General features: G+C 39.9%; 1 protein-coding gene across 1 annotated transcript in view; it reads right to left on the bottom strand.

Moving 5' to 3' along the window:
• Positions 1–22,196, bottom strand: part of LOC121510864 (protein bicaudal C homolog 1-like) — a 104,814-nt gene that overhangs the window by 3,212 nt on the left and 79,406 nt on the right. Inside the window, exons 8-20 of the mRNA XM_041789177.1 lie at positions 19,169–19,420; positions 17,557–17,688; positions 14,742–14,946; positions 11,520–11,681; positions 10,353–10,540; positions 10,093–10,234; positions 8,669–8,822; positions 7,986–8,145; positions 6,452–6,491; positions 4,037–4,191; positions 3,653–3,815; positions 2,011–2,174; positions 1,376–1,475 (exon numbers count right to left, since the gene is read on the bottom strand). Of these exons, the coding sequence (XP_041645111.1) occupies positions 1,376–1,475; positions 2,011–2,174; positions 3,653–3,815; positions 4,037–4,191; positions 6,452–6,491; positions 7,986–8,145; positions 8,669–8,822; positions 10,093–10,234; positions 10,353–10,540; positions 11,520–11,681; positions 14,742–14,946; positions 17,557–17,688; positions 19,169–19,420 (2,017 nt within the window). The remainder of the gene's footprint in view (positions 1–1,375; positions 1,476–2,010; positions 2,175–3,652; positions 3,816–4,036; positions 4,192–6,451; positions 6,492–7,985; positions 8,146–8,668; positions 8,823–10,092; positions 10,235–10,352; positions 10,541–11,519; positions 11,682–14,741; positions 14,947–17,556; positions 17,689–19,168; positions 19,421–22,196) is intronic.

Here is a 22,196-nt window from a genome sequence, read left to right as displayed (position 1 = left end):
AAAAGTAGAGCTGAAAAGTAGAGCAAGTAAAACAACAACAAAAGTCAACTATGAAAAAGAAAAAAGGGGTTCTTGTATTCTGATGGTTGTTTACAGGTCAAACAGATCAAATAACCCTGTCCCAAAAATGCTTTTAGAGGCGGAAAACTTGTCTAAGTGCACAGAACGCAAGGAAGTCAAAAAATAAACACAAGCAGTGAGTATGCTAACATTTCTTTTCAGCCTCCATTGATCAACAATGACAAGCAAATTGGATTCAATCACTACAGGATTTCACAAATCAACAAAGGCCCTCTTTGTGTCCATCTGGTTTTACACAGCAGTTTGGGCTTTTATGAAAACGTCAGAAGTAGAGTGAGTTATTCCTATGATGGCAACATTTGGGTGCCGCCAGCATAAACCTTCAGTTTAATTACTACAGACAGCTCACTCTCGCAGCTCTTTTTAACTCACACACTGGCAGGAGGTTACAACCTGAATTGCCTTGACTTGCTCTCTATCTCTTTAGAGTAAAAGGAAAAAAACACACTGATAAAGAGGCTGACAGAAACGTGCATGTTGTTGTTTTGGAGTCTGCTGCAGAGAGGAAAGTTGACCAGTACTTGGCCGTGCCTCCGACCTCGGATCCTTCTGCTCCCTGAATAATCAGAGCACTGGCCGGGCTGTTTCCCCCTCACTGCTCTTGCTGCCAGTGCTGACTCTGGTCTGAGGTTTCTGAACTTTGACAGAATCCCCATGGCAGAAAGCTAATGACCCCAACATGAGCATGAATAACTTACAGCAGCCGGACATTTCTGGCTATTACACTGCCCAAAATATGACACCAGTAATGAAGTGTGACATCCAAAACATTCCCATCTGATCCAGTTCAACAACAGCAGGGTTTGCGTCAGCAATAGGGAGGGTCATCAACACACCCATCTGAGAAAAATGTGAATTAATCCTGTATGCTTCTGCTGTTTTTTTTTGCAAGATAAATTAGTCACTAAAGCATTGTCCTGTTTGCCAAAAAACACACCATTTTTTCCATCCAGCAGTTGGCACTGGCTATGACCTCTGCCACCTGGAACACATTTTTTTCCTCGAGCACAGTTGGGCTCTGCTCATGCTTGTTGCAGCGACAGACAAAAAAGGAAACATTAATGAAACACAAGAGCCATGTGTGTGAAGAGCCGTCAGCAGTGGCCAGCTGGCAGGACAAGGCTCCAGCTCCTATCAGTGATTATCTGCAAAGACCACCAGGAGACAGAGGTGGCCATGACTCTTCCCATATGTTGATGTTTTTTGTCATTTTTGGGTTTGTTGGACAGTTGTTGGCAGAGATAGAAGATGGAGAGGGGAAACATGAAAATCATTACATTTGTCTTATTTGTACCTGAGATGGCGAGCAGCATTTTCCTGCGGGCTCCAAAGGTGGTGATGCCAAGTTCCTTCAGGTCCTGGTCTGTTAGAGTCAGGAATGTCTGGAGGTCAATCTAGAAGAAGCAACAACTCCATAAAGCACATCTAATATTACAATAAAAGCATCATTACACAGGTACAGGTGCTCGAGTGAACCTTAAATATCAGAATGCATTACAGCCGAACCAGGGAAAAAAGTTTGGGAACCACTACTCTGAGGTAAATGGACTTCAGCTTGTACAGTACATCTGACAACCCAAAGCCCAGAGTTTTTTTTAGTACACACGTCATACACACCCATTCACACCATATTCATAAACGAATGGTCGAGACTGCTATGTAAAATGTCCACCAATATCAGCTAACTGCATCATACATTGTTACACACCAGTGGAAGCAATTTCTATCTTTCATCCCCTGACGGCCAAGAGGGTCTGTACAAAACTTTACAGGAACGTACTGTGTAGTTGCTGAATCTAACTCCATTGAGCTGTTTTTCTGCCGGTGACTTTTTGCAGTGTTAAAAGCTGTAAGTATGTCTTCAATAAAGATTCCCTGAAATAATAAATCTTGAATGAAATATAAAGGAGTAGGTGAACACTACACTACCTCTTGTTGCTGGAAGATGTCTGTGTACTTCCCCAGGCCCAGTTTGCTGAACAGCTCAGGCAGATCTGAGCCTTTCAGAGATGAATTCAGGCTACAGCCGTTGCTGCCAGTCACTGAAGAGATGCAGTCCATGTAGTTACTGCTGCTGAGGTAATGCTCTGCAGCTGACCATGCAAAACCAAAACAGAAACAAATCACAAGAAAGGCAGTGATGAATGAATTCATTAAGCCATATCCATCTTCCTTAAGTCTTACAGAAAATAATTTACGGCATGAAGTTTATAAACTCTTTACATTCTACATTTTAATACCAATGGAAAGTCTGTCAGACGAGATGGACTGGTAGTAGAAGTGGGTGATATGACCTGAAATTTACCTTAGTATTTTTTTGCTCTTTGAGCTATCAATATTACATATAGATATTACAAAATTAAAATTAATTAAAATTAATTTTTAAGTGCTATGACCTAAAATTCTTCCCCTTAAACAAGCCTGTGATATGATACTCAACACATCTGTGCATAAGATCCCAGTAGAATGCTTTATAGGTTTTTGTGTGGACAGTTCCCAGTAAGTTGTAGTTTGTAAGTTCTGTTAAGCTGCTACTAAAAACACTCCATTTCCTGAAATGACTGTTTGATAATAAAGACATTTGAACAACATAATGATTAGGGACTTTTAATGTGAAGAACTTGTATGAAACAAAACTTAATCACTGACTTGACAGAGCAGCCAAGCTCCACATATAGTGGTGTACATACTGAGTTACAGTATTTACAGCCACTTCTTTGCCCACTATCTGAGCCGGCGTATTCTTCTTTTAATCTTGGACTTAAAACAAGCAAGTCATTAGCTAAACAGACCTTTAAGCAGTTGTTAAACACGTTATTATGAGGGTGTAAATCATTGCAGTGCTGGGTTGGGCTTAAGACAATCAATCGATGCCAGCAATCATAGCAAGCATGCTGCCCTTTGCAGACATCTAACTTGGCGTAGAGCAAACATCTTTCCCTGGCTGATGTGCTGTAATTCACTTTTATTGTGAAGACTGACACCCACTTTGACACTAGGAGAAGGCGGTGCTGTTTGGTCAGTGAGGGTGTAGGTGCATCTGGCTCTGCTCTTTAAGTGTCACAGTCAAGTGTGCAGTAGACCAGGACTCAATATGAGATCTTTTCAGTCTCAAATCACTGTCATGCCTACTTTGGCATCAGTTTTGCATAGTTTGTGCATTAACCAAACACATGTGTTTAACCACATGGTGATGATACAGGTTTACTGCCCACCAGTAGTGTCAAGAGTCACATTTAGTGGCATTTAGATGAAGTTTCATCTCTAAACCTCTCAGAGCAAAAAGTGATTACACTTCATACTTGAGGCAAAACACACAATGACAAACACCTGTCTCTTAATGTGAAGATGAGGGTACTTGTACTAAAATTTGAAAATATTTTCACTTTCAGCACCATCATTCAGAGTTAAAAAAATACTAAATGAGTAATTTCGAATCACTGCAGTTGCTTTATGAAATAACACTGTTAAATGAGGGAAAATGAATGTTATTGTGACTTTCTAATGTCCCTGGAACTTTCATAGTTAACTGTTCAATTCCTTATAATTATCAAACATAAACCTAACTTACCAGATTTGTTCTGTTTCCTCTTCGGGCTGCTGACAGCGGACGGGAACTCGGCGTGACTCGGCAGGCCGTTACCGGTACCATTCCTCTCACGCCAGTTGTCAGAGTCACTGCCGTTCCCCACGCCTTCCCTGCTGCTAGATCGAGACAAGGACAGCGGGGAACCCTGTGAGAGCAAACACAAGAAGACAAACCAAATATTTAACAAGGAGCTCTGTATGCCTGCTGAGCTGAGTGACAAGTGCATCTCAATACAGGGTAGAAAAACACAGAGGTTTACTGTTAAATAAATAAAGTCTTCTGTGATGTGCATATAGAGATAGAAAGCTCATTATTTCATGTTGAAGGTTATAAGAGTGGGAAACACTGGAGCTTGTTAATTCTCACCTCATAGGTTGTGCTCATGCTGGGCTTGTATGAAACATGATTGGCTCTCCTCAGCTCCTTGATGGTCTCAGCTGGCATGGACTTTGAGAAGCCAAGACCACTCCATGTGTTGGTGGGGGTCCGCACCTCGGTCACCACAGGCTTTTTTAACATGGCTGTGTGAATACAGACATACAGTGATGCCAACAAACAACTTTAAAGAGATACAGTACTACCAATTGAAATTCATTAAATCCAACTAAAAACAACATGCATTACATATTTCATCATTTGAATGCCGTTTTTGTTCTGCTTAAATAGTTCAAAACAAAGACTGTATATGGACAACAAGCCTTTACCTCCTTCCGTTGTACAAGACAAAACCAAATTAAACCTGTGACAGGTGCTGACAATGGGATCTTCAGTCAACTGAGGTTTTGACATCAAGCCACTTCTGCTAACTAAAACACACATTTAACAGCTCTACCGAGCGGCTGCTCTTTTGTGTGCAGCCCCTCAGTATTAACATCTCTCCATTAGTGCATGCCCATCAGAACATATTTGTTCATGTGAGTATGCATTTGTGGCCTTTATGTGTACATCATATGAACAGAGTAGAAACGCTGAATTTTCCCTTGGGGTTCAATAAAGTTAGTCTTCTTCTACTTAATGATTAAATGACAAAGATCCCTCAGGTCAGAACAGTCCATAGCAGATCAGATTCTTATGTCGGCACTACCAATTATGGAGAGTTCAACAGTAAGGATTCCATTCACGAGTTTTTATGCACATTTTCAATTCCTGCATTTAAAAACCTGTCTGGAAGAACTGCAAATAATGTAAAAAAAAATCTGACATATGGCATAAAGTTTTTATGCTTGGAGGAAATGAAAAAGTTGGTATTACTGATGAATGGAAAATGTGACTTTTTGTAAAAGAAACACATTTCACAAATAAAAGATTAGGTTCTCTGATTAACATAAACACTCAGGTCTGTTACTAAAACTCCTTCAAGTGCAAAAAGTTTAAAGTTTAAAGTTTAGAAAAATGGTTCAGAACTTTCCATTTGGCACAAATAAAATACAACTTCATTCTGCTGATGTCTTCACTAGCTATCAAGATGTAGTCTTCAAACCATTATACAATGCAGCATCCAGCCCTCTACTGCAACATTTTTTCATGAGTAGAACATCCTATTAATTGACCCGTTAGCTCCCAATACTAGCATTACATTAGCAGACAGAAATGCACACACATTTGCACTTTCTTTTTGCCAGATTTCTAAAAATGTGTTAACATTTGGCAAAACATTTAGATGGAGACCCCAATCTCATGTCTTCACTCTGTAACAGGGCTTTCCACAGGCATATGGGATAGTCAGCTTGTCTGGAAATTAAGCCAGCTAAGGAGTCCAAAAGCTGATTTCATCACAATAAAGAAACTAATTTTATTCTTCATTAGCAAAAATCATTTTCAATCACAATTATTTATCTTAAGTTGATACATATGATTAAATTTATACCATATGCAAAAAGAAAATGAACTTGTAAGTCAAGCTATGCCATTAAGTAAATAGGAAATAAGTAACCAGCTGTAATTAAATGACCGGTTAGCTGCTTGGCTGACAGCTATAGCAAATTGTTTTAAAGTTTGACTGAATTATTTATTCTTTTTCTCTTTTGTCAGACAAAGAAATGTAGGATTATGTTCTGTTTTTACACTGACATGTTTCTACTGTTGTCTGCAGTCCTTAGGGTGGCCACGCCCCCAGTCACCCTATGGTCTTTAGAGGAGAGTCCCAGTAAAGCATGAATGCCCCCTCCTCTCGGCTGATAGTGTCTTTGCCCCACATTCTGATTTTGATTGCCTCTTTGATCTAGCATTGTTCACTATCAACAGGGATGACAAACATGTCCATGTTCACAAAAAGAATCTACTATTTTTCCCATTTTAAATTGTTTGACAAAAGAGAAACAGAATAAATAATCAAGATAAGAAGACAAAATTAATTTACTTGATCCATAAAACTAGACAATATCTACATATTAGCTCTACTGGTTATCATGTTACTTGTGATACGTGATTCGCAACAACTTTGTTTGATTTTAGAACTGAAATGCACAAAAATGAAAGATTTTACTATAATCATTTTTTAATACTTTTGTGGTGGGGCCTTTTATGCCTTTATTGACAGAGAAGAGAGAATAGAGAATAGGGATGAGAGAGTGGGGGAGAGACATGCAGGAAAGAAGCCCCAGGCTGGACGTGAACCCGGGCCGCCTGCGTACACGGGGTGCAACCTAACCACAAGGCCATCTGCTCCTCAGATTTTACTAATAGTTGTGAAACCACCAAATTAATTTGATTAAGATTTGTATATTAACATATTTTGGCCATCACTTTAACTTAGTTGAGCAGACAGGAATGTAGACTTACCTTTGGTTGCCAACAGTTTTTTCTGTTCATAGTCAAAGGCCTGAAAGGAGAGAGGAAACTGTTAGTAGCCCACCTCACAGTGCCGTTTAAAGCTGTGATATTTAAGCCCTTGTGACCTTTTGCCTTGCCGAACGTCGCACAGGTGTACCCCCCTCTGTGCCATCTTTGTAGGCAGTAACAGAGGCATGAAAGAGGAGAAGAAAAAAATTCATGGAGCCATTTGGGGGGTGAAGCGCTGTATGTGCATAATTCCCTGTGCATGTATGTGGAACTTCCGCTGTGATGTGTTTGCTCTTTTTTCTGCAAAGCTGCATTGCACTTAATAGGTTCTTTGCAGATGACGCCATGCAGCAGTGAACACCACCCCTTGGGGGGGAAGTAGTACTTTCTGCATAGAGAAACACTACCAAAAGGCCATGTTTTGAGCTGTTAACGACTGTGCCAAGCATTCAATGTGTGAAAATATAAACATTTTTAATTCTTAAACTATTTTTATGTCCTGAAAGTAGTGAAATATTCAGGCAAAATTTGTATATATTTTTTAAGTCACAGAGACATGACAGCAAGCAGGAATTAAAAATAAAAAAGTATCTTTCTAAAGCCTGGATGGTCAGTTTCCACAAAGCTGTCTGGTTTGGTTCAGTACAGTGTTGTCATGGTCTAGCACATTAAACTCTGATCTTACATGTGTTTCCTCAGCTGAGGTCCGTCTCCAGCCTCACTCATTGTGACAGGAAATCTGTCACAATCTGGATCATCTGGCTCAGCTCAGTAGAGCAGGTTGTTTGGCTCCCAAACAGTTTGGCTTTGTAAATGTGGCCTGAATAACAACAAAGCATGGAGGAAAGGAAACTGGCACTCAAACAGGAGCTAGCTATAGTGGCTAATATTAAAGAGCTGTTTTGTAGCATAAGCTCGTTCTTGAACGGAACATTGTTACTCCATTTTTTTGTTACTCCACAAAGTTCATTTGGTTGACAGTTTATTACTGTTTCAATTACAAGCATTTTTTTAAACAAAATTAGATTTTTGTATAAGTCAAAGGGGCTCAGCTAGCCTCTTAGATCAGTACAAGACTCTTGTTTCCTTTCATCTGGCTATATGATGCTAAACACTAGAAGGTCTACAGGACTGAGTAATTTGTGATATTGATCGCCTCCACGCCAGGTAAATCATTTCACCTGTGGCAAAAATCACTGTTTTGTAAATTGTAGGAATCGTACTCAATGTATATGGTTTTTTCTATGATAACTGCAGCATAGAGGTCCATTTAGAGCTGTTAGTAAAAACTTTCCTCCATTCCAAGTCATTCCTAATGGCTGTCCACCACTACCTGACCCACAGCAGACATTCTGGATCACGCGAGGAACAACCTAAATCACAACATCAAAGTATTATTGTAGATGTTGTAAGGCGTTAGGATGGGAAAGCTTTACTACAGCACTGGCATGGAAATGCACTGTGAAATCACCTATTTAGTTACTTAATACCCACGAACAGCATCTTCTGTGTTTGTGTTTATGTGTGCATGTACCTGCATATTAGCAAACGAGGTCTGTGGCGCCAGTCTGATTCTCTCCCTCTCGTTCTGCTGAGCCGCCCTCTCTGCTGCCCGCTCGCTCCCTGGTGCCCTCTTATCTGCAACAGGACTGTCTGATGAGCTGGACTCGGCGTCCGAAAGGAGACAGTCAGAACTGTTGGGATTAAACAGATATGTGTTCTAATTAACAAACAAAAATCAGTCTACAAACAGTTTGAATTTTCAAAAGGCTGCCAAAAGTGTACAGCCATTTCAGTATTTGCATGGGTTTCTCTTCATATCATCGTTTTCTCACTTCATCACTGAGGCTGGTAACGTTTCCATCTCATCAGGGTTGATGGCTTGCAGGTTTTAATGATTAACAGTTCGTTCTTTTAATAAGCATACTGTCCTGGGAGAGTGTGTGTTTAACAGCACATATGGCTGCAAATTCTTTAACCCCATATCAAATGAAATAACCATTTCTGCCAGGTGTTTAATCATGTAATTTTGTCAAACTTTTAAAGATAAACTGTGTATGCTTGGGTTTGATTCCACTCTGGCGGCCCTTTCATTCATAAACACATGCAGAAAGTGATAGCCACAAACTGTAACACAGCATGAGCTGTAAATGATCTCAGTTTTCATGCTAAAAAGTAACAAGTGGAGCTGTAAATGATCTCTGGACTCGAACATACTGTAGATGGGAGTTCTTGGTGCCCTGCAGGAGCTCCACAGCCTGCCGTTTCCCTGACGACGTCTTGCAGGAAGCCAGCATCTGTTTCAGTTCGCTCCCATTGGCCGAGTGTGAGGGGCTTCTGGGCATGCCCACCTCCACGAAAGTGTCAGAACCTGAAGGAAATGAGCATATACTGAGTTTACAGCTGCCTATCTGTACAGAAAATACACAGCACAGCGACAGCCAGAGCTTGAAGACTTTATGTTATCTCAGCTCTCAGATAAGCACAGTCTTTTCTCGTGGTACTGGGGTAGTAGTGTAAAGGAGTATGTGCAGCTTAGGGAGCATATGTGCTGGTCTTAAAGTGTGACAGGTCTCAGTCGGATACTGGATTAATTAAAAACACAGCATCTTTAATTACAAAGACTTTCCTCTGCTACTCTATTTCAGCCTAACAGAAGGCTGCTCTGCAACAGGAAGTGTGCATATGAAAGTAAGCATGAGTATAATTAAGAAAATCTGCATGTGCACGGTGTACTGGGGCTTAATGTATAACGTTTAAACAATCCCCCTATACTCCTCCATAGAGTTGAGATGGAAAGGGTGAGCCAGTCCAAACACATTCTGTGACACAGGAGGGGGTGGGAGGGGAGAGAAAACCTTACTTACAGGGATGCACCACATTGAGGGGAGAACCAGCTCAGAAAACAGCAGGGGAAAAAAACGAGACGCGTGAGAGTACAAGTTGAAGGGGAAAACCGCGAATGTAAGACACAGAGGAAATGAGGGCCTTTCTGAACCACGAGGAGACCAGCAGTTAATCTGTCTCCGCTCCAGCACAATAAACGTAGTCAGAGGCAGTGCGAGGTTAGCAGGACACAGCAGAGAAATAGAGAAAAAGTTCACTCAAGGCATTTTCAAGGCGAAGTGGCTTTAAGGGTTACATAAATCTCATGTGGAAAAGCATAAATTGGACATTTATGTTAAGTCTGCGAGGCAGAGGTCCAACAGCGTCAATAATGTTGAAAGTGCAAAAATTTTGGTCTATTCGAGGTTACAATAACACATAAATCTCAAGATTCTAAGTGTGTCTTCAAAATAACTGAGTCATAAGTGGAAGAGATCCTTCCAGAAGTGGACATTTACATCTTACTTTCTTAACATCCTCTATTGCAAACATTCCCTATAATTTCTTCAAAAATATTGCCAAAGGAAATGGCTCAGAGTAAGGGTATTCATTTAGGGTGGAATATTATTTCAAACTGTTAAATACTCAGCTCTGTCGGTCAAAAAGCTATGAAGATGTTGCAGTTGTTACCATGGTACCAGAATTTTAAACTATTTCTTAACGTGACATAAATTATGAGCTTTATAGTATATTTTCAATGCCAAATTGAGCTGTTAACACTGTTGTTCAGCCATAGAGGTGTTTCAGAAGAATACCTTCATCCTGGCTGGATTTGCTGGACAGCGGTTCTGATGGATTGTGGCTGCTGCCCTCCTGGACAGAGTCACATGGTGCTGGACTTAAAACCGTTTCCGCAAGTGATGCTGTTGCTATCCTTCCATAGACTGAGCTGGGATGCTAAAAATACAAATAGATTAAAAAGATACATATTAAAAACAAACTAGATATACAAAGCCAACAAAAAAAGAGCGTACAAAGTGATGTAAAATATAGTATCCTTTATCAATGAGGCAACCTTGACATGTCCATTAAGAGTGCAGGGGCCTTTGGCACAGTCAGGGACCCCGTTAGGCTGCTTGTCAATGGGAGCGAGGCCAGGAGGAGGGGACGGCGTGCTCTGTGTGTAACCCTGTACACCTGACAGCAGGATGCTGCTCAGGGTGGCCTGGGTTGCAGGGTGCAGCATGAGCTGTGAAGAGAAGCCTGAAAACAAAAAGGAACCTGTTTGTCTACTCTTCCTCCTATTCATTCAAGCACTATTGAATATACAATCAATTTTTATCATGTTGATAATTTTAAAGAGTCAAGTTCTTCCATCTTTAAGATGTGGTAAATAATCAAAAGAAAAATTCAGCTCTTTATTTACAATACAGACTCATTTTGATGGAAAAATACAAATAAGCAGCATCTAAGGTATTGTTTTTTTAAAAGATTAAGTTTTCTTTATTGTCAGAACTTAATGCCTACACTGCCCATAATGCAACTCCACCATTGCCTGCTCAATCAGAGTTTTGGGTACCTTATACTAGTAGTGGTAAACAACAAGGAGCAGAGGAGTGGTCTGGGACACTTCCAGTTTTTAATTATTTGTAATTTTCCATTTCTAAACCTGCAGTTTTCAGTCCAGATCTCCTGTTGCCTAAACTGACAGAGTTTGAAACAATTTATCAGTATCTATAGAGCTACCTTTTTGATTACTAAAACCTTTTTCCAATTGCTTTCATATTCAAACAACCTGTCAAAAAACTTTGATAGATATATTCTGCAGAATACCATTGGAAATAACTTAAAAAGTTAAAACAATCTAAGCTAGGTATGTAACAATGCCTTGAGATTAAATTTAAAAATTGGAAAAATAAAAGACAATAGTAATCCATAAGGCAAAAGACAAATTGTGTATCTCTTTTTAATCAATCAGAAGGTATCAGCTTTCTGCTGTTGCTCTTATTCAGTGGTATTACATTTCTTGCATCAGTAATTGAATAGCAATGGTGAAAGGAAGTTAAGATTCCTGATGCAACAAAAGTACCGTGATCATATCAAATTGTGAGCTGAGCATATTTTTAGATCCCTAACATAATCTACAACTCTTCACCTGCGTGAATTGTTTTTTGTCAATGGACAAAGGGCTTTAAGGTTACCTGTCAATACAAAATAAAAAGACCCTGGACAATTTACAAACCTTGAGTGCTTGTGAGTGAACTGGGCCACAGGGAGGGGGAGGGTGTAGGGGTACTAGGGCTTGGAGTCTGCAGTGGACTCATGGAGGAGTTCAAGCTGTTGAGGATGGCGTTTGGGGCAGCAGAGTTGGTGAGGGAGTGCGGCGCTGTGGCACCCAGGAAACCTGAGGAGAAGAGAAAGGAACAGGGAAAAAAAAGAGAGAACAGGAGTTCAGTGGTGGTCCTGTCAGAGCATGGAGCCATTTTTCAAGCTAATAACATGTTGCACTCAAAAAATAATCTTGGTCTTCCAGCTATTTCTCTGGAATCCCATCAAACTGTCTTCAACCAGACAGCAATGACAGGAAGAATTTTTACATTTCTACAAGGTCATGGATGCAGAAGCACGAATCTAGTGTCTCCTCGTACCCAATAAAACCATGTTATTAAGAGCACCAACAATGTGGTGCTTGGTGTCTTAACCCAAACAGAGTATGAAAACAGAAAGAAGCAGGTCTGCGGCTTTAACAAGGGGCTAGTTTGGCTCCAGGAATAAGGCCAGGGATTCTTCTGGCAGGCTGGGCTGTAATCTGAGGAAGAGAAGCATGTAGCAATTACTAAAGGCCAGGATGTGGCCGTCCACAGCTTCACCCCCAGGCCCCTGGGTTTAAAGGATGCAGCGAGAAAAAAAATTCAACAGTGCTGGGACTTCATGGCACATTGTTGTTTTTATATGGCCATTATTTTCAAATCTAATTTCCCAGTTTCCTTTAGTAAAAACACATGGCCATAAAATAAAGGTTTAGAGCTAAATACAAATTATATACCACATACTTCTCATCAAAAGCCAAACACTACTTCTACGTGTGCTCAACCATTCTCAACCATAGACTGTAAAAAGATGACTTACAAAACCAACCTTTGAAAGTAGAGTCAAAGTATTTGGAGCTCCCCCTGCTGACTAGCTTCAGAACATGTCAAAAGCTTTGCCTGTTAAATATACTCGTGTACAGGGTTTTCCACACAAAGACAACAATAGGGCAACTGTACAGGTATATAGCCAGGTATAACTGCTGAGCTCTTAATGATCTGTACATGAGTGAGAGAGACAAAGAGAAGCCTGTGGGCACATCCCTTCAATACGTCTCATACTAAAACAGAGGTTTCTTCTGCCTTTTATTTAGTAATTTTCTGCTGCCAGTGCAGTCCTGCAGTCCTAGTTTAGGATGATCCTTGTTTGATGTATGATCCCCAACAAGTTTCCACACATGAATCATCAGATAATGAATACAAAATATCTATTAAAACAGTTTAAAATGCAAGTAGTGCTATTTTTGCATCTTTAATGTGTATGAAAACTTGCATGTGCATGTAAATTGAAATTGGAAGAAAAGAATGACATGCACCCTCATCCTGAAATAAAAAGTAGGGTAACACTTTGGTGAGTTATTCAAAGTTAAAGCCTGGTGTTTTTCTTTTTCCTTCTATGCACTGACTACAAACCTTTTCACACAGTGCCTCCATTCTACATTTGCTTAACAGTTTAAAATATAAAATATCAGGTTATTACTATTTATTCATTTGCAATTTTTTCTGTTTTTCTCCATGTAGTTGCTTTTGCACCTCTGCTAGATAGGCATCTGATTTTAATGGAAATTAAATCAGTTTCTAAAATACATGTTCATGGGCCATGATTTTAACATTAACATTGTTAAATGTTTGCAATTTCATAAAAATGTAGAACAGCAGTCTTTACTGAGGTGTAGAAACATCTTAGCCAAGATTAAGATAAATGGGAGGAACCTGAATTAAATTCAGTGTTTTTGCAGGGGTTCTGAAAACTTATGTCAATGTGACATTTCATTTTTTCATTGAAAAAAATTGTAGGGGGTCTGAATACTTTCTGAATGCACTGTGGCTTTTATGCAGGTAAAGCTTGCAAGTGAATGATGACTACATGAAAGTGGTCTTTGTTCTGCAAAAGAGAAACTCGGAGGTACGGATGTATACAAACTCATTTTAATCTGTGTGAACTTCTTAACTCGCAGAGAGTATTTTTTAAAGTGTGAACTTGACAGCGCTGCAGCTTTGGACTGTTCTTACAAGGAGGATCTTGAGCTATATATACACATGATCTGGTTAACCAAAGGGTGGAAAGTGAATCGTGGGTACAGCAGCTAGATCCCTAATCTGCAAGTCATCACCAGTGCAAGATGTTGGTGATTGATGTGAGGGTATTTTGGCTTTGCTGTTGGACATGTCATCCTCATTATATACCATGTCCTCAACACAAATATTAACCCATTAACACCCTCATCTTTTAAATGTGAAAGTTAGCCTACATCCACACTGATACAGGAAACATTCAGCACCCAATCGTTGCTTTTTCTAATGGATGAAAAAGGTCGAAATTATATCTTGAAGATTATCTCTGCTTAGAAAGTAATACTGAAGCATCTCTTATGTGATAGTTTTCATATCTTTAAATTCTCACTGAAAGAAATATACAACATGAGAGCAAGAACCAGGAATCTGCTGTTAAATATCAATCCTACCATATATTTCCTACTATGTAAGTCTCTCATTGAAACACAAAGATCCTGACATTAGGTCCAATCTGAACTAGTTGCTCTCATATTGAAGTCAGAGCTGCAAAAACAAAGTTGCACACACACATCGTCATCATACAATGATTTACAAGCCTGGGAAACATCAAAGCACCACGAATAGATTGCTGCTAAAGGGAATTTTTTTTGATGGTTGATTGATCAAAGATTTGCACACATAGAATGTGATTCTTTAGAACTGCACCATCATGGTGGTTCTAGCTCTGCAGACAAAAAAAATCCAAAGTAAAGTGCATAAATGAATGAGGATGGGATGACTCACTTGCTGTAATTTATGTGCATGTTCAAAGGATATTTGTATTTGATTTTAAAATCCTTTGCACTTAGTCTTGCTGTTAAGCAGGTGAAAACTGGGTCTGAGGAGATCTGGCTTCGATAAATCTTCAATGGAAGGGCAGCAAGGAGACTCTGTGTTGAGTCAGTGGCTATGTTAGATGTGGCTGACATTGATGTATGAGGACATTAATTCCTCCACAAAGGTTTTCATCTCTAATGCGTGTTGTGCTCAGGGAGGAAAAGGGGGTCACATCTTATCTTTTCACAACCCCCCCTCTATGGAAATAGGACAAAAATAAAACCAACACAAGTAGCACTTTCAAAAAGTAAGAGTGTGATTACCTAGATTGCTCAGCCCCAGGCCAGCTGAGGCCAGGATGTCCAGGCCGACGGGGCAGATGAGCGACGGGGATGGACCGTTTGTGGCAGGATTCAATGCCACCGAGGGAGAGGAGGATGACACCCCGTTGCTCTCCAGACCCAAGAGGAACTTCCGGGCTTCGTACATGTTCACTGCGTTCCTCTCAACGCTCTTGACTATCACAGACTACAACAAAACAAGAATGTTAGAGGGACATTGGAAGGAGGGAAGAGAGGCAAAAAAGGAGAAGGGGGAAAAGATATGAGAGACGGAGAAAAAGACCCAGGGGGAATGAAGGAGCGATAGGATGGGGAATGTTGGCAGGGGATTTAGGGAGTGAAAGGGAGGATAAGGGGGAGACAAACAAAAGGGAGGAAGGAAGAGGGAATTAAGGGTAGATTAGAAGAGTAAACATGGAGGCAGTGTGGGAGAGAGAAAGAGACATGAGAGCAAGGTTTGGGAAAAAGCAATTTCATATAAAGCTCTATCATATCTAGCAAACTATTCAAGCTAAGAGCACATGAAGCAATAGGAGTAATGCAATGAATTTTACTCTGCAAGACGTTAAATCATCACAAAAGAACTGGAAAAAGGAGATTTCAAATCATCGGTGGAAATAACTTCATTTCCTACTTTAACAAAAACCCCACCTTCCATAAACAACAAAGAAAATTTAACAAGAGCAAAAATCTCATCCTTGATCTTTTGGTTTGAAAAATTGATGCCAATAATGTTCAGTTTCTCTGACATAGACGCTCTTCCCTCAGAGTACAGAGGCTACAGCAAAGCATATGGACATGCCTCTTGTATTAGTGATGTCCCCTTTTAAATTTTCTGAAGGGTTCTTAAGAGGATCTGGACCAGGTTAGTGTTTACACTGGCACCTCTACACCAGCACACACAAGCCTGTCTGGTTTAGGCAGCGAGCCCAGGCTCAGGGCGGGACGTGGGCACCATGAAGAGACAGCTATGAAAGCGCCAAGAGGTGAATTATGTTTAGGAATATTATGTGCATGTGTAGAGAAATAAAGTATGTTTAATATTAAAGGTCAGCTTTGAATAAAACACACATGCACCAAAACTACTGTTAGAGGTTGTAAGACTAAATATAATTTAGAAAGAACACATATTTTACAAGCACAGACTGAGTTCATTTAAAGGAAAATAAGGAAATTTCAAATTTACTGCGCAATTTGCAAAGAAAACAAGAAAATATAGCCAGATTGTATTTTAAAAGTTGGAATAGTTGAGTGAAAAAGTAAATCAAAAAGACAGAGTTAATGTCCATTAGATTAAACATGTGCAGCAGGGTGTGTTTGCAAAGAAAAGGTCAGACTGATTGCTCATATGACAGATGTCATAACCCAAAAACTCTTCTTTCCCCTTGTTAATGCTTCAAGTTTTTCTTCTTAACACGTGATTAAATAAGACAAGGCAATCTATGATCAATTTAGGTGCAATGCTATGACACTTGACAGCAGTTCCTGCTTGAAGAGTGGCTAATTTCTTTCTTGGTTGCAGCACTGCGTTGATCAGTGTGAAAAGTTTCCTGAATGAAAGTCTGAGTGAAGGTCTGGGTTTATGTGTGTTTATGTGTGTGTGTGTGTGTGTGTGGGGGTGTGGGTGTGCGTGTGTGTGTGTGTGTGGGGGGGGGTTTGACATTCATTAATTTCAATTATTCTGTGCTCTAAGATTGACTCTTCAAAAAGGCATTGAAGAAAAACCTCAGTTACAACAGCAAATTGTATTCTGACAAGGGCACAAGAACCATTTTTTCCATTCTTATCGACGTTTTCTGTGAATAAAATATATTTGACTTATGTTCAGAATTATTACAAAAAGTCTTGCCATGCTAGGCAGCTTTGTAAGGCAGTACTCAATTTAAAGTAGTGCTTTGTGCTAATTGCCAAAACCAGCATGCTAACTTTGCTTCCCAGTGTTTAAGCTATCATTTAGAGCTGTCCATCATTTTCTTTTGGAGAATCATAAAACTTATTAGAACCAACTTAAGAGAAAAATTGACTCTTGAACACAAATGATTAGAGATGCAACAGTATCGTTAATATTGCAGTGACAGAAATGTCCCAGTGTCATTGTGGACATGATGGTTTCAAATGAAAGGTCTTCTGGGTCAAAAATGTAGTTTTTGTAAGGCAGAGCAAAGGGAAGCGGGAACTACAGTTCCCATCCATCCTTGCTTACCCATCATCCTTTGCGCTCCACTTGCCAAAAAAATGGTGGATGCTATGAGTGGCAAGGAAGAACTGAGGTTCTGGTTGCTTAGAATCCGAACAATGGGAGTCACCATACTGGAAATTCTTTCTCAACTAGCCATTTAACATGGGACCTAATAGGGAGTCCTTAGCTTTTGGAGCCAGCCTTAAGTGGACACTTGAGGAACTGCAGTCTTGTACACACAGATTTCTGCTTGCTTGTACAAAGAGCTGCATGCTAAAATTTGGTAGTTGGCATAACACAAAATTAAGGGTAAAAGATGGAATACTTTTGCAAGTATGTGGTCATAAACTGGAGTATCTTATAGTTAGACTTTTGTACTTTTTGTGTTTGATGTTTAGAAGGGGACATGGCAGACTTGTTTCAGATATAAATGCTGTGGTATTTCTTTAATGCTAAGTGAAAAGTGAACTATAACAAGAAAGAACCTCAGGGTAATAGTTGTGTTTTTACTTATTGTATGACTATCCAGAAACAGATAAAGCAACATTTCCTTCCATTGAGCCAAACTGATAGCATGGCTGGCTCTCAATGCTGTTTGAGAGGAAACCTGGGCCATACCTTGCTGGGCTGTTTTGGTTTTGGCTTGATGCTGATGAAGACGTCTAGCTGCTCCATTAGCGCTGTGATACACTGGGGCTCCACCTCAACGTCCTCCTTAATGTCAAACATTAAGACCAGCGGCAGGCAGCCCTGTAGAGCAAAAACAAAGTAAAGGTTTTCTTAGGCCAACTTCAGAGTCATATGTTTCACAGCCTGTAACATACATGTGTCTTTCTTACGGGCTATTTCTCATAACAGTAGTAAATTTCACTCTCAGACTTTACCATTTGTAGACCCACATGTTAGTCATACCAATAAATACAAAATTCACTGCTGGATCCGTCCCACACTGAGCTTGGGAAATTCCGCCAAGAGCAATCTGTTTTGCATGATCACCACCACAAGCACCACAGACATCTATATTTTGGGCAGAGTGCTGGACAGCGCTCCTATTGTGAGTGGGTGTAATTAGCAGCAGAGTATAGGGCCAGGCCGACTCTGACAAGGCCTGAGATTGGAGCTGTAATCTACAGTCTGGCTGGAAGAGACCAAATCACACAGTACGACTACCAAGAGCAGGACTCATCTCCCCTGTATGTCCAATGTTTTCTACTTTCAAAACAACTCCTTTTTTTGTAAACCTTCTTTTCACCTCTTTTTCAACCTCCTATTACCATCCGCTGCTTTCTATGCTTCTCTCCCCTCTAATTCTTCTGTCATAAATCAAATGTTTTTTTTTTTTCTCACTCAGACAGTCAGACAGTGAGAGGCTCCATCTTGTGTGTCCAAACAGAGAAAGTCGTGTTTAGTCACTGCAACAATTTTGGCATTTGGCTGAATCTTTGGGGCCAAATGGGCGACCGCAGACAAAGAAAAGGCAGCTCATGCAGAATGACTGCCCGACATTATGGATCTGCAAACAAAGCCAAAGCTGTTTACAGCTGAGATGTAGAAGCTTTTAGCCAGTAGTAATTAAACAGCTATCAGTTTTACACATTTTTCACATTTGGTTTTGTTCCTAAATAATTCAGATCAGTGGTGCCTTAGTGGCCGCAGGCATTGAGACAAGAATGACCACAGATAATTTTCAACCAACAGAAATGTAAATGTCCATAAACTAATGGTAATTTGCTAGTATGTGAATTATAGAGAGGGTTGAAATAAAAGTACACCAAAATGTCCAATATATGCAAGCCAAACCATTACCATTAATACCATTAAGGACAATCTATTTACAGATAGGACATCACCAACTCCAGCCAAGCTGATGCAAATGTCTGACCCACATGCAGGTATGTAGCTATAAATCACGCTGGTTGACCTTGAATGGGCCACAGATTGTTGTTTAACTGGATATTTTAGCAGCATGACCAGAGCCAAGCAAATCTCTCCCAAGGCTTTTCAAAACCCCCAAAGGCAATCATGGTTTACTTCTAACCCCAGGCATCATTCACACATAACATGATAATGTTGGTGAAACACTGACATTCATTATAGCCACCACATAGCATGAAGAATCTGCATCTTTCCAATGCCGTCCTTTAACCGCAAAAGCACAGCTTAGCAGTTTAATGTGATCATTTTCAACCAGAAAGGGCAAACAAACCAAACACACCAAAGAAGTACGTACCATGAGGTACTGCCGTGCCAGACAAACTGACTCAATGGTGCCCTGAATGTAAACTGTGGATTTTTTCTGGGGGCTGTTGGGGTCTGGGAAGTGGATCTGGGCTCCTGTCCTCTGGGTGATGTGCTTGATGTTGCTGCCATTGCGGCCCTTCATGAAGAGGTGGTGCTGTGGTGCGATGTCCAGGTGGGTGGTGACGGAGATGGTGCTCGCCAGGCTGCCAGCGAGGTGCTCCAAAAGGAGAGCGGTTCCCCTCTGAGGAAACAAGACGAAAGAATAAAAACACAAATAAAGGGAAAAAATGAATTTGTAACAGCCATAGATGGTTTTAAACAAGGTTGTTATCTCAGTGATGTCAAGAAGAATCAATGAAATGTTACAAAAATGAGCTTTTGTCACTGAATTATTATTTTTTGTTTGTTTTTAATGGGCTGTAAGCAAATTTTTTCTGTTGTTTAATTAAGTATTTAACCCTTATGGGACATCCGAGGTGTTTGCAGCCAACCACAAATCAATATTCGAGGAACAGATTTTTGCACTTCCACACTGGCTTCATTTTAAATTCCTGAGGTTTCTACATAAAAACAATTTAGAGTCTACATTCTTATTAACATCTCCGTTAAAGTATGAAAAGCCACATAACACCATGCTTGACATGTCATTAAAAAGCTCATATGCTCACACTGAGATGTAACAATTACATTATTTTGCCATGTTTACCATCTCTGTTTATCATTTTAATATTTGGTTATCAGCACAAAACACAAATACAGGAGAGGCTGATGTTAAGCTTTCAGCTTGTAAGTACTCAGTTATAAATGAAAGTAAAACAAAATTTTGACATGATGAGGGAGGTAAATAGAATGTCAAAGGATTATGAAAGTCACTAAAATTAAGCACAACTTTAATATAAATACCAAAATTACAACACAAAATTTCATTTTGCGAAATGTATCGTAAAACAATGCTGAGAATACTTGAAAACTGCATCAAATTCGCATCTTGCCATCTACTTTTAGATCCAGGATAATAGTAGATGATTTTATTTTGCCATGGTGGTAATCTTCCCATTATTACAAAGAAAACATTGAAAAATATTCAAACTGTACACATAAGATTATAGAGAAGTGACAAAGATATTAAAAGCTGAAACATTTCAAATACTTCATTGAGAGCATCTGTCATTCCTGGTTAAGAATAAAAAAAATTAAAAAGGAAAGGAGAAGAGCCCCACTACCAACTCCCAAAGAAAACACCTCTATCTTCCATATAACCAGTGGAAACTGTTGTAATTTCCATCTGCTGTCCAGTTGAACAGTCTCATTCTTCGCTGTCTCTGTGCTATGCCTCTGTAAGCCATCACTTGGCCTTGTAAAGTAAGTCATTTCCAGCGTGCGAAGGGAATTCACACACTGCGGCCAGCATAACACAACAATCCACAGTGGTTTGGCAATACTCGAAGGGTCTCGTTCCACCACATAACATAGCACACATATTCTCTGATCCTCTAGCTGTTATCTGGCATGCTTCCCAATCCGGACTGACCTCTCAGACCTACCACATGCTCAGGGCTGTGCTTCTGCATACTTATATATGCATATCTTAACTGTGCACTGGCTGCAAGAATGCATAAACGCCAGTTGTAGACAATGGCTACCTAAAACAAGCTTCATGATTTTATACAGGCTCTGTAGCTGGCAGAGATGACTTTGCAGAGATGATGCAGTGACATTTTGGCAGGCTTAAACTGGCTGTCTCTCAGATTCCAGTTAGAAGTGCATCAATGTGTATAAACCATACAAAATATACAGTATTTTCATAAATAAATAGGCTGCACAGTGGAAAAGTATGAGAAAGCAGTCCAAAATAAAAATAACTGGACTCATGACAGACTTGTAGACCTCTTGATTTTTAATAGAGAGGCAGCAACTCCCTCCTTTTGGAGCGCTGACCCAGCATCCATCCAACTCCAGCCACCAAACATCTCTCAGCACTCTCCTGCTCCTGTGGTGCTGAAAGTAATGAGGCAGTTCATATGAGAAAAGTGACGACCGCTGACAGTGCTGGTGGGCTCTGACATGGTGGAGCTCTAGAAACCTTTGTTTGGTCTGTGGCTCACCGAGTTAAATGCAGAAATGAGGGAGGGTATGAATTAAGATATTTTTTTTACTGAAAGGTCTGACATGAGGTGCACGGATCAGGGGTTAGTTATTCATTTTCTCCAGTTTATAAGGACATGGTTAAACACTTGACCTTTTTAATTTAATAATTTCATTAAATTTTCTCAAATTTAAATGGAAAATCATACCTCAAATAGATTTGCAGTTTCTCCAATGTCTGCACAAGGGTTAGCAATATTACATTATGGACCCAGGTTGAATACAGTTGACACCAAAATCTGGTTCTGTGTAGTCAGTGTGTAAACACAAGGGTACCATACTTGGATACCATGGCTGAGTCTGCCTGAAGAGCCAGGCTTGGCCACAGTTCATATGTACTACACTGCGTTCCACACTATTATGCAAACGATGTTTTTTTCTGATTTTCTAAATATCAATGCAAATGACAGTCATAATATTTTTCAAGTCATCAACAGTAAGTGTATAATTCAAATGTTTTTGAACAAACTTCATAATGATAACTATTATTTCTTTTAAAATAAAAACCTCAAAATGCACTTTTCCACATGTTCCACATTATTAAGCAGGCCACAGGTTTCAGAAATATGGGAAAGAAGTGGGATCTCTCTGCTGCTGAAAAGAGTGAAATAGTGTAATGCCTTGGACAAGGAATGAAAACATTCGATATTTCAGGAAAAATTAAGCATGATCATCGTACTGTGAAGAAATTTGTGGCTGATTCAGAGAACAGACGGGTTTCTGATGGACAAATACATCAGATTAAGAGAGCAGATGCTAAAATGCCATTAGAAAGTAGCAAACAAGTATTTGAAGCTGCTGGTGCCTCTGGAGTCCCACCAACCTCAAGGTGTAGGATCCTCCAGAGGCTTGCAGTTGTGTATAAACCTACT

This window comes from Cheilinus undulatus, linkage group 6 (genome assembly GCF_018320785.1).
Source record: "Cheilinus undulatus linkage group 6, ASM1832078v1, whole genome shotgun sequence".
Classification (NCBI taxonomy): domain Eukaryota; kingdom Metazoa; phylum Chordata; class Actinopteri; order Labriformes; family Labridae; genus Cheilinus; species Cheilinus undulatus.
This window is presented reverse-complemented; position numbering and strand designations above follow the sequence as displayed.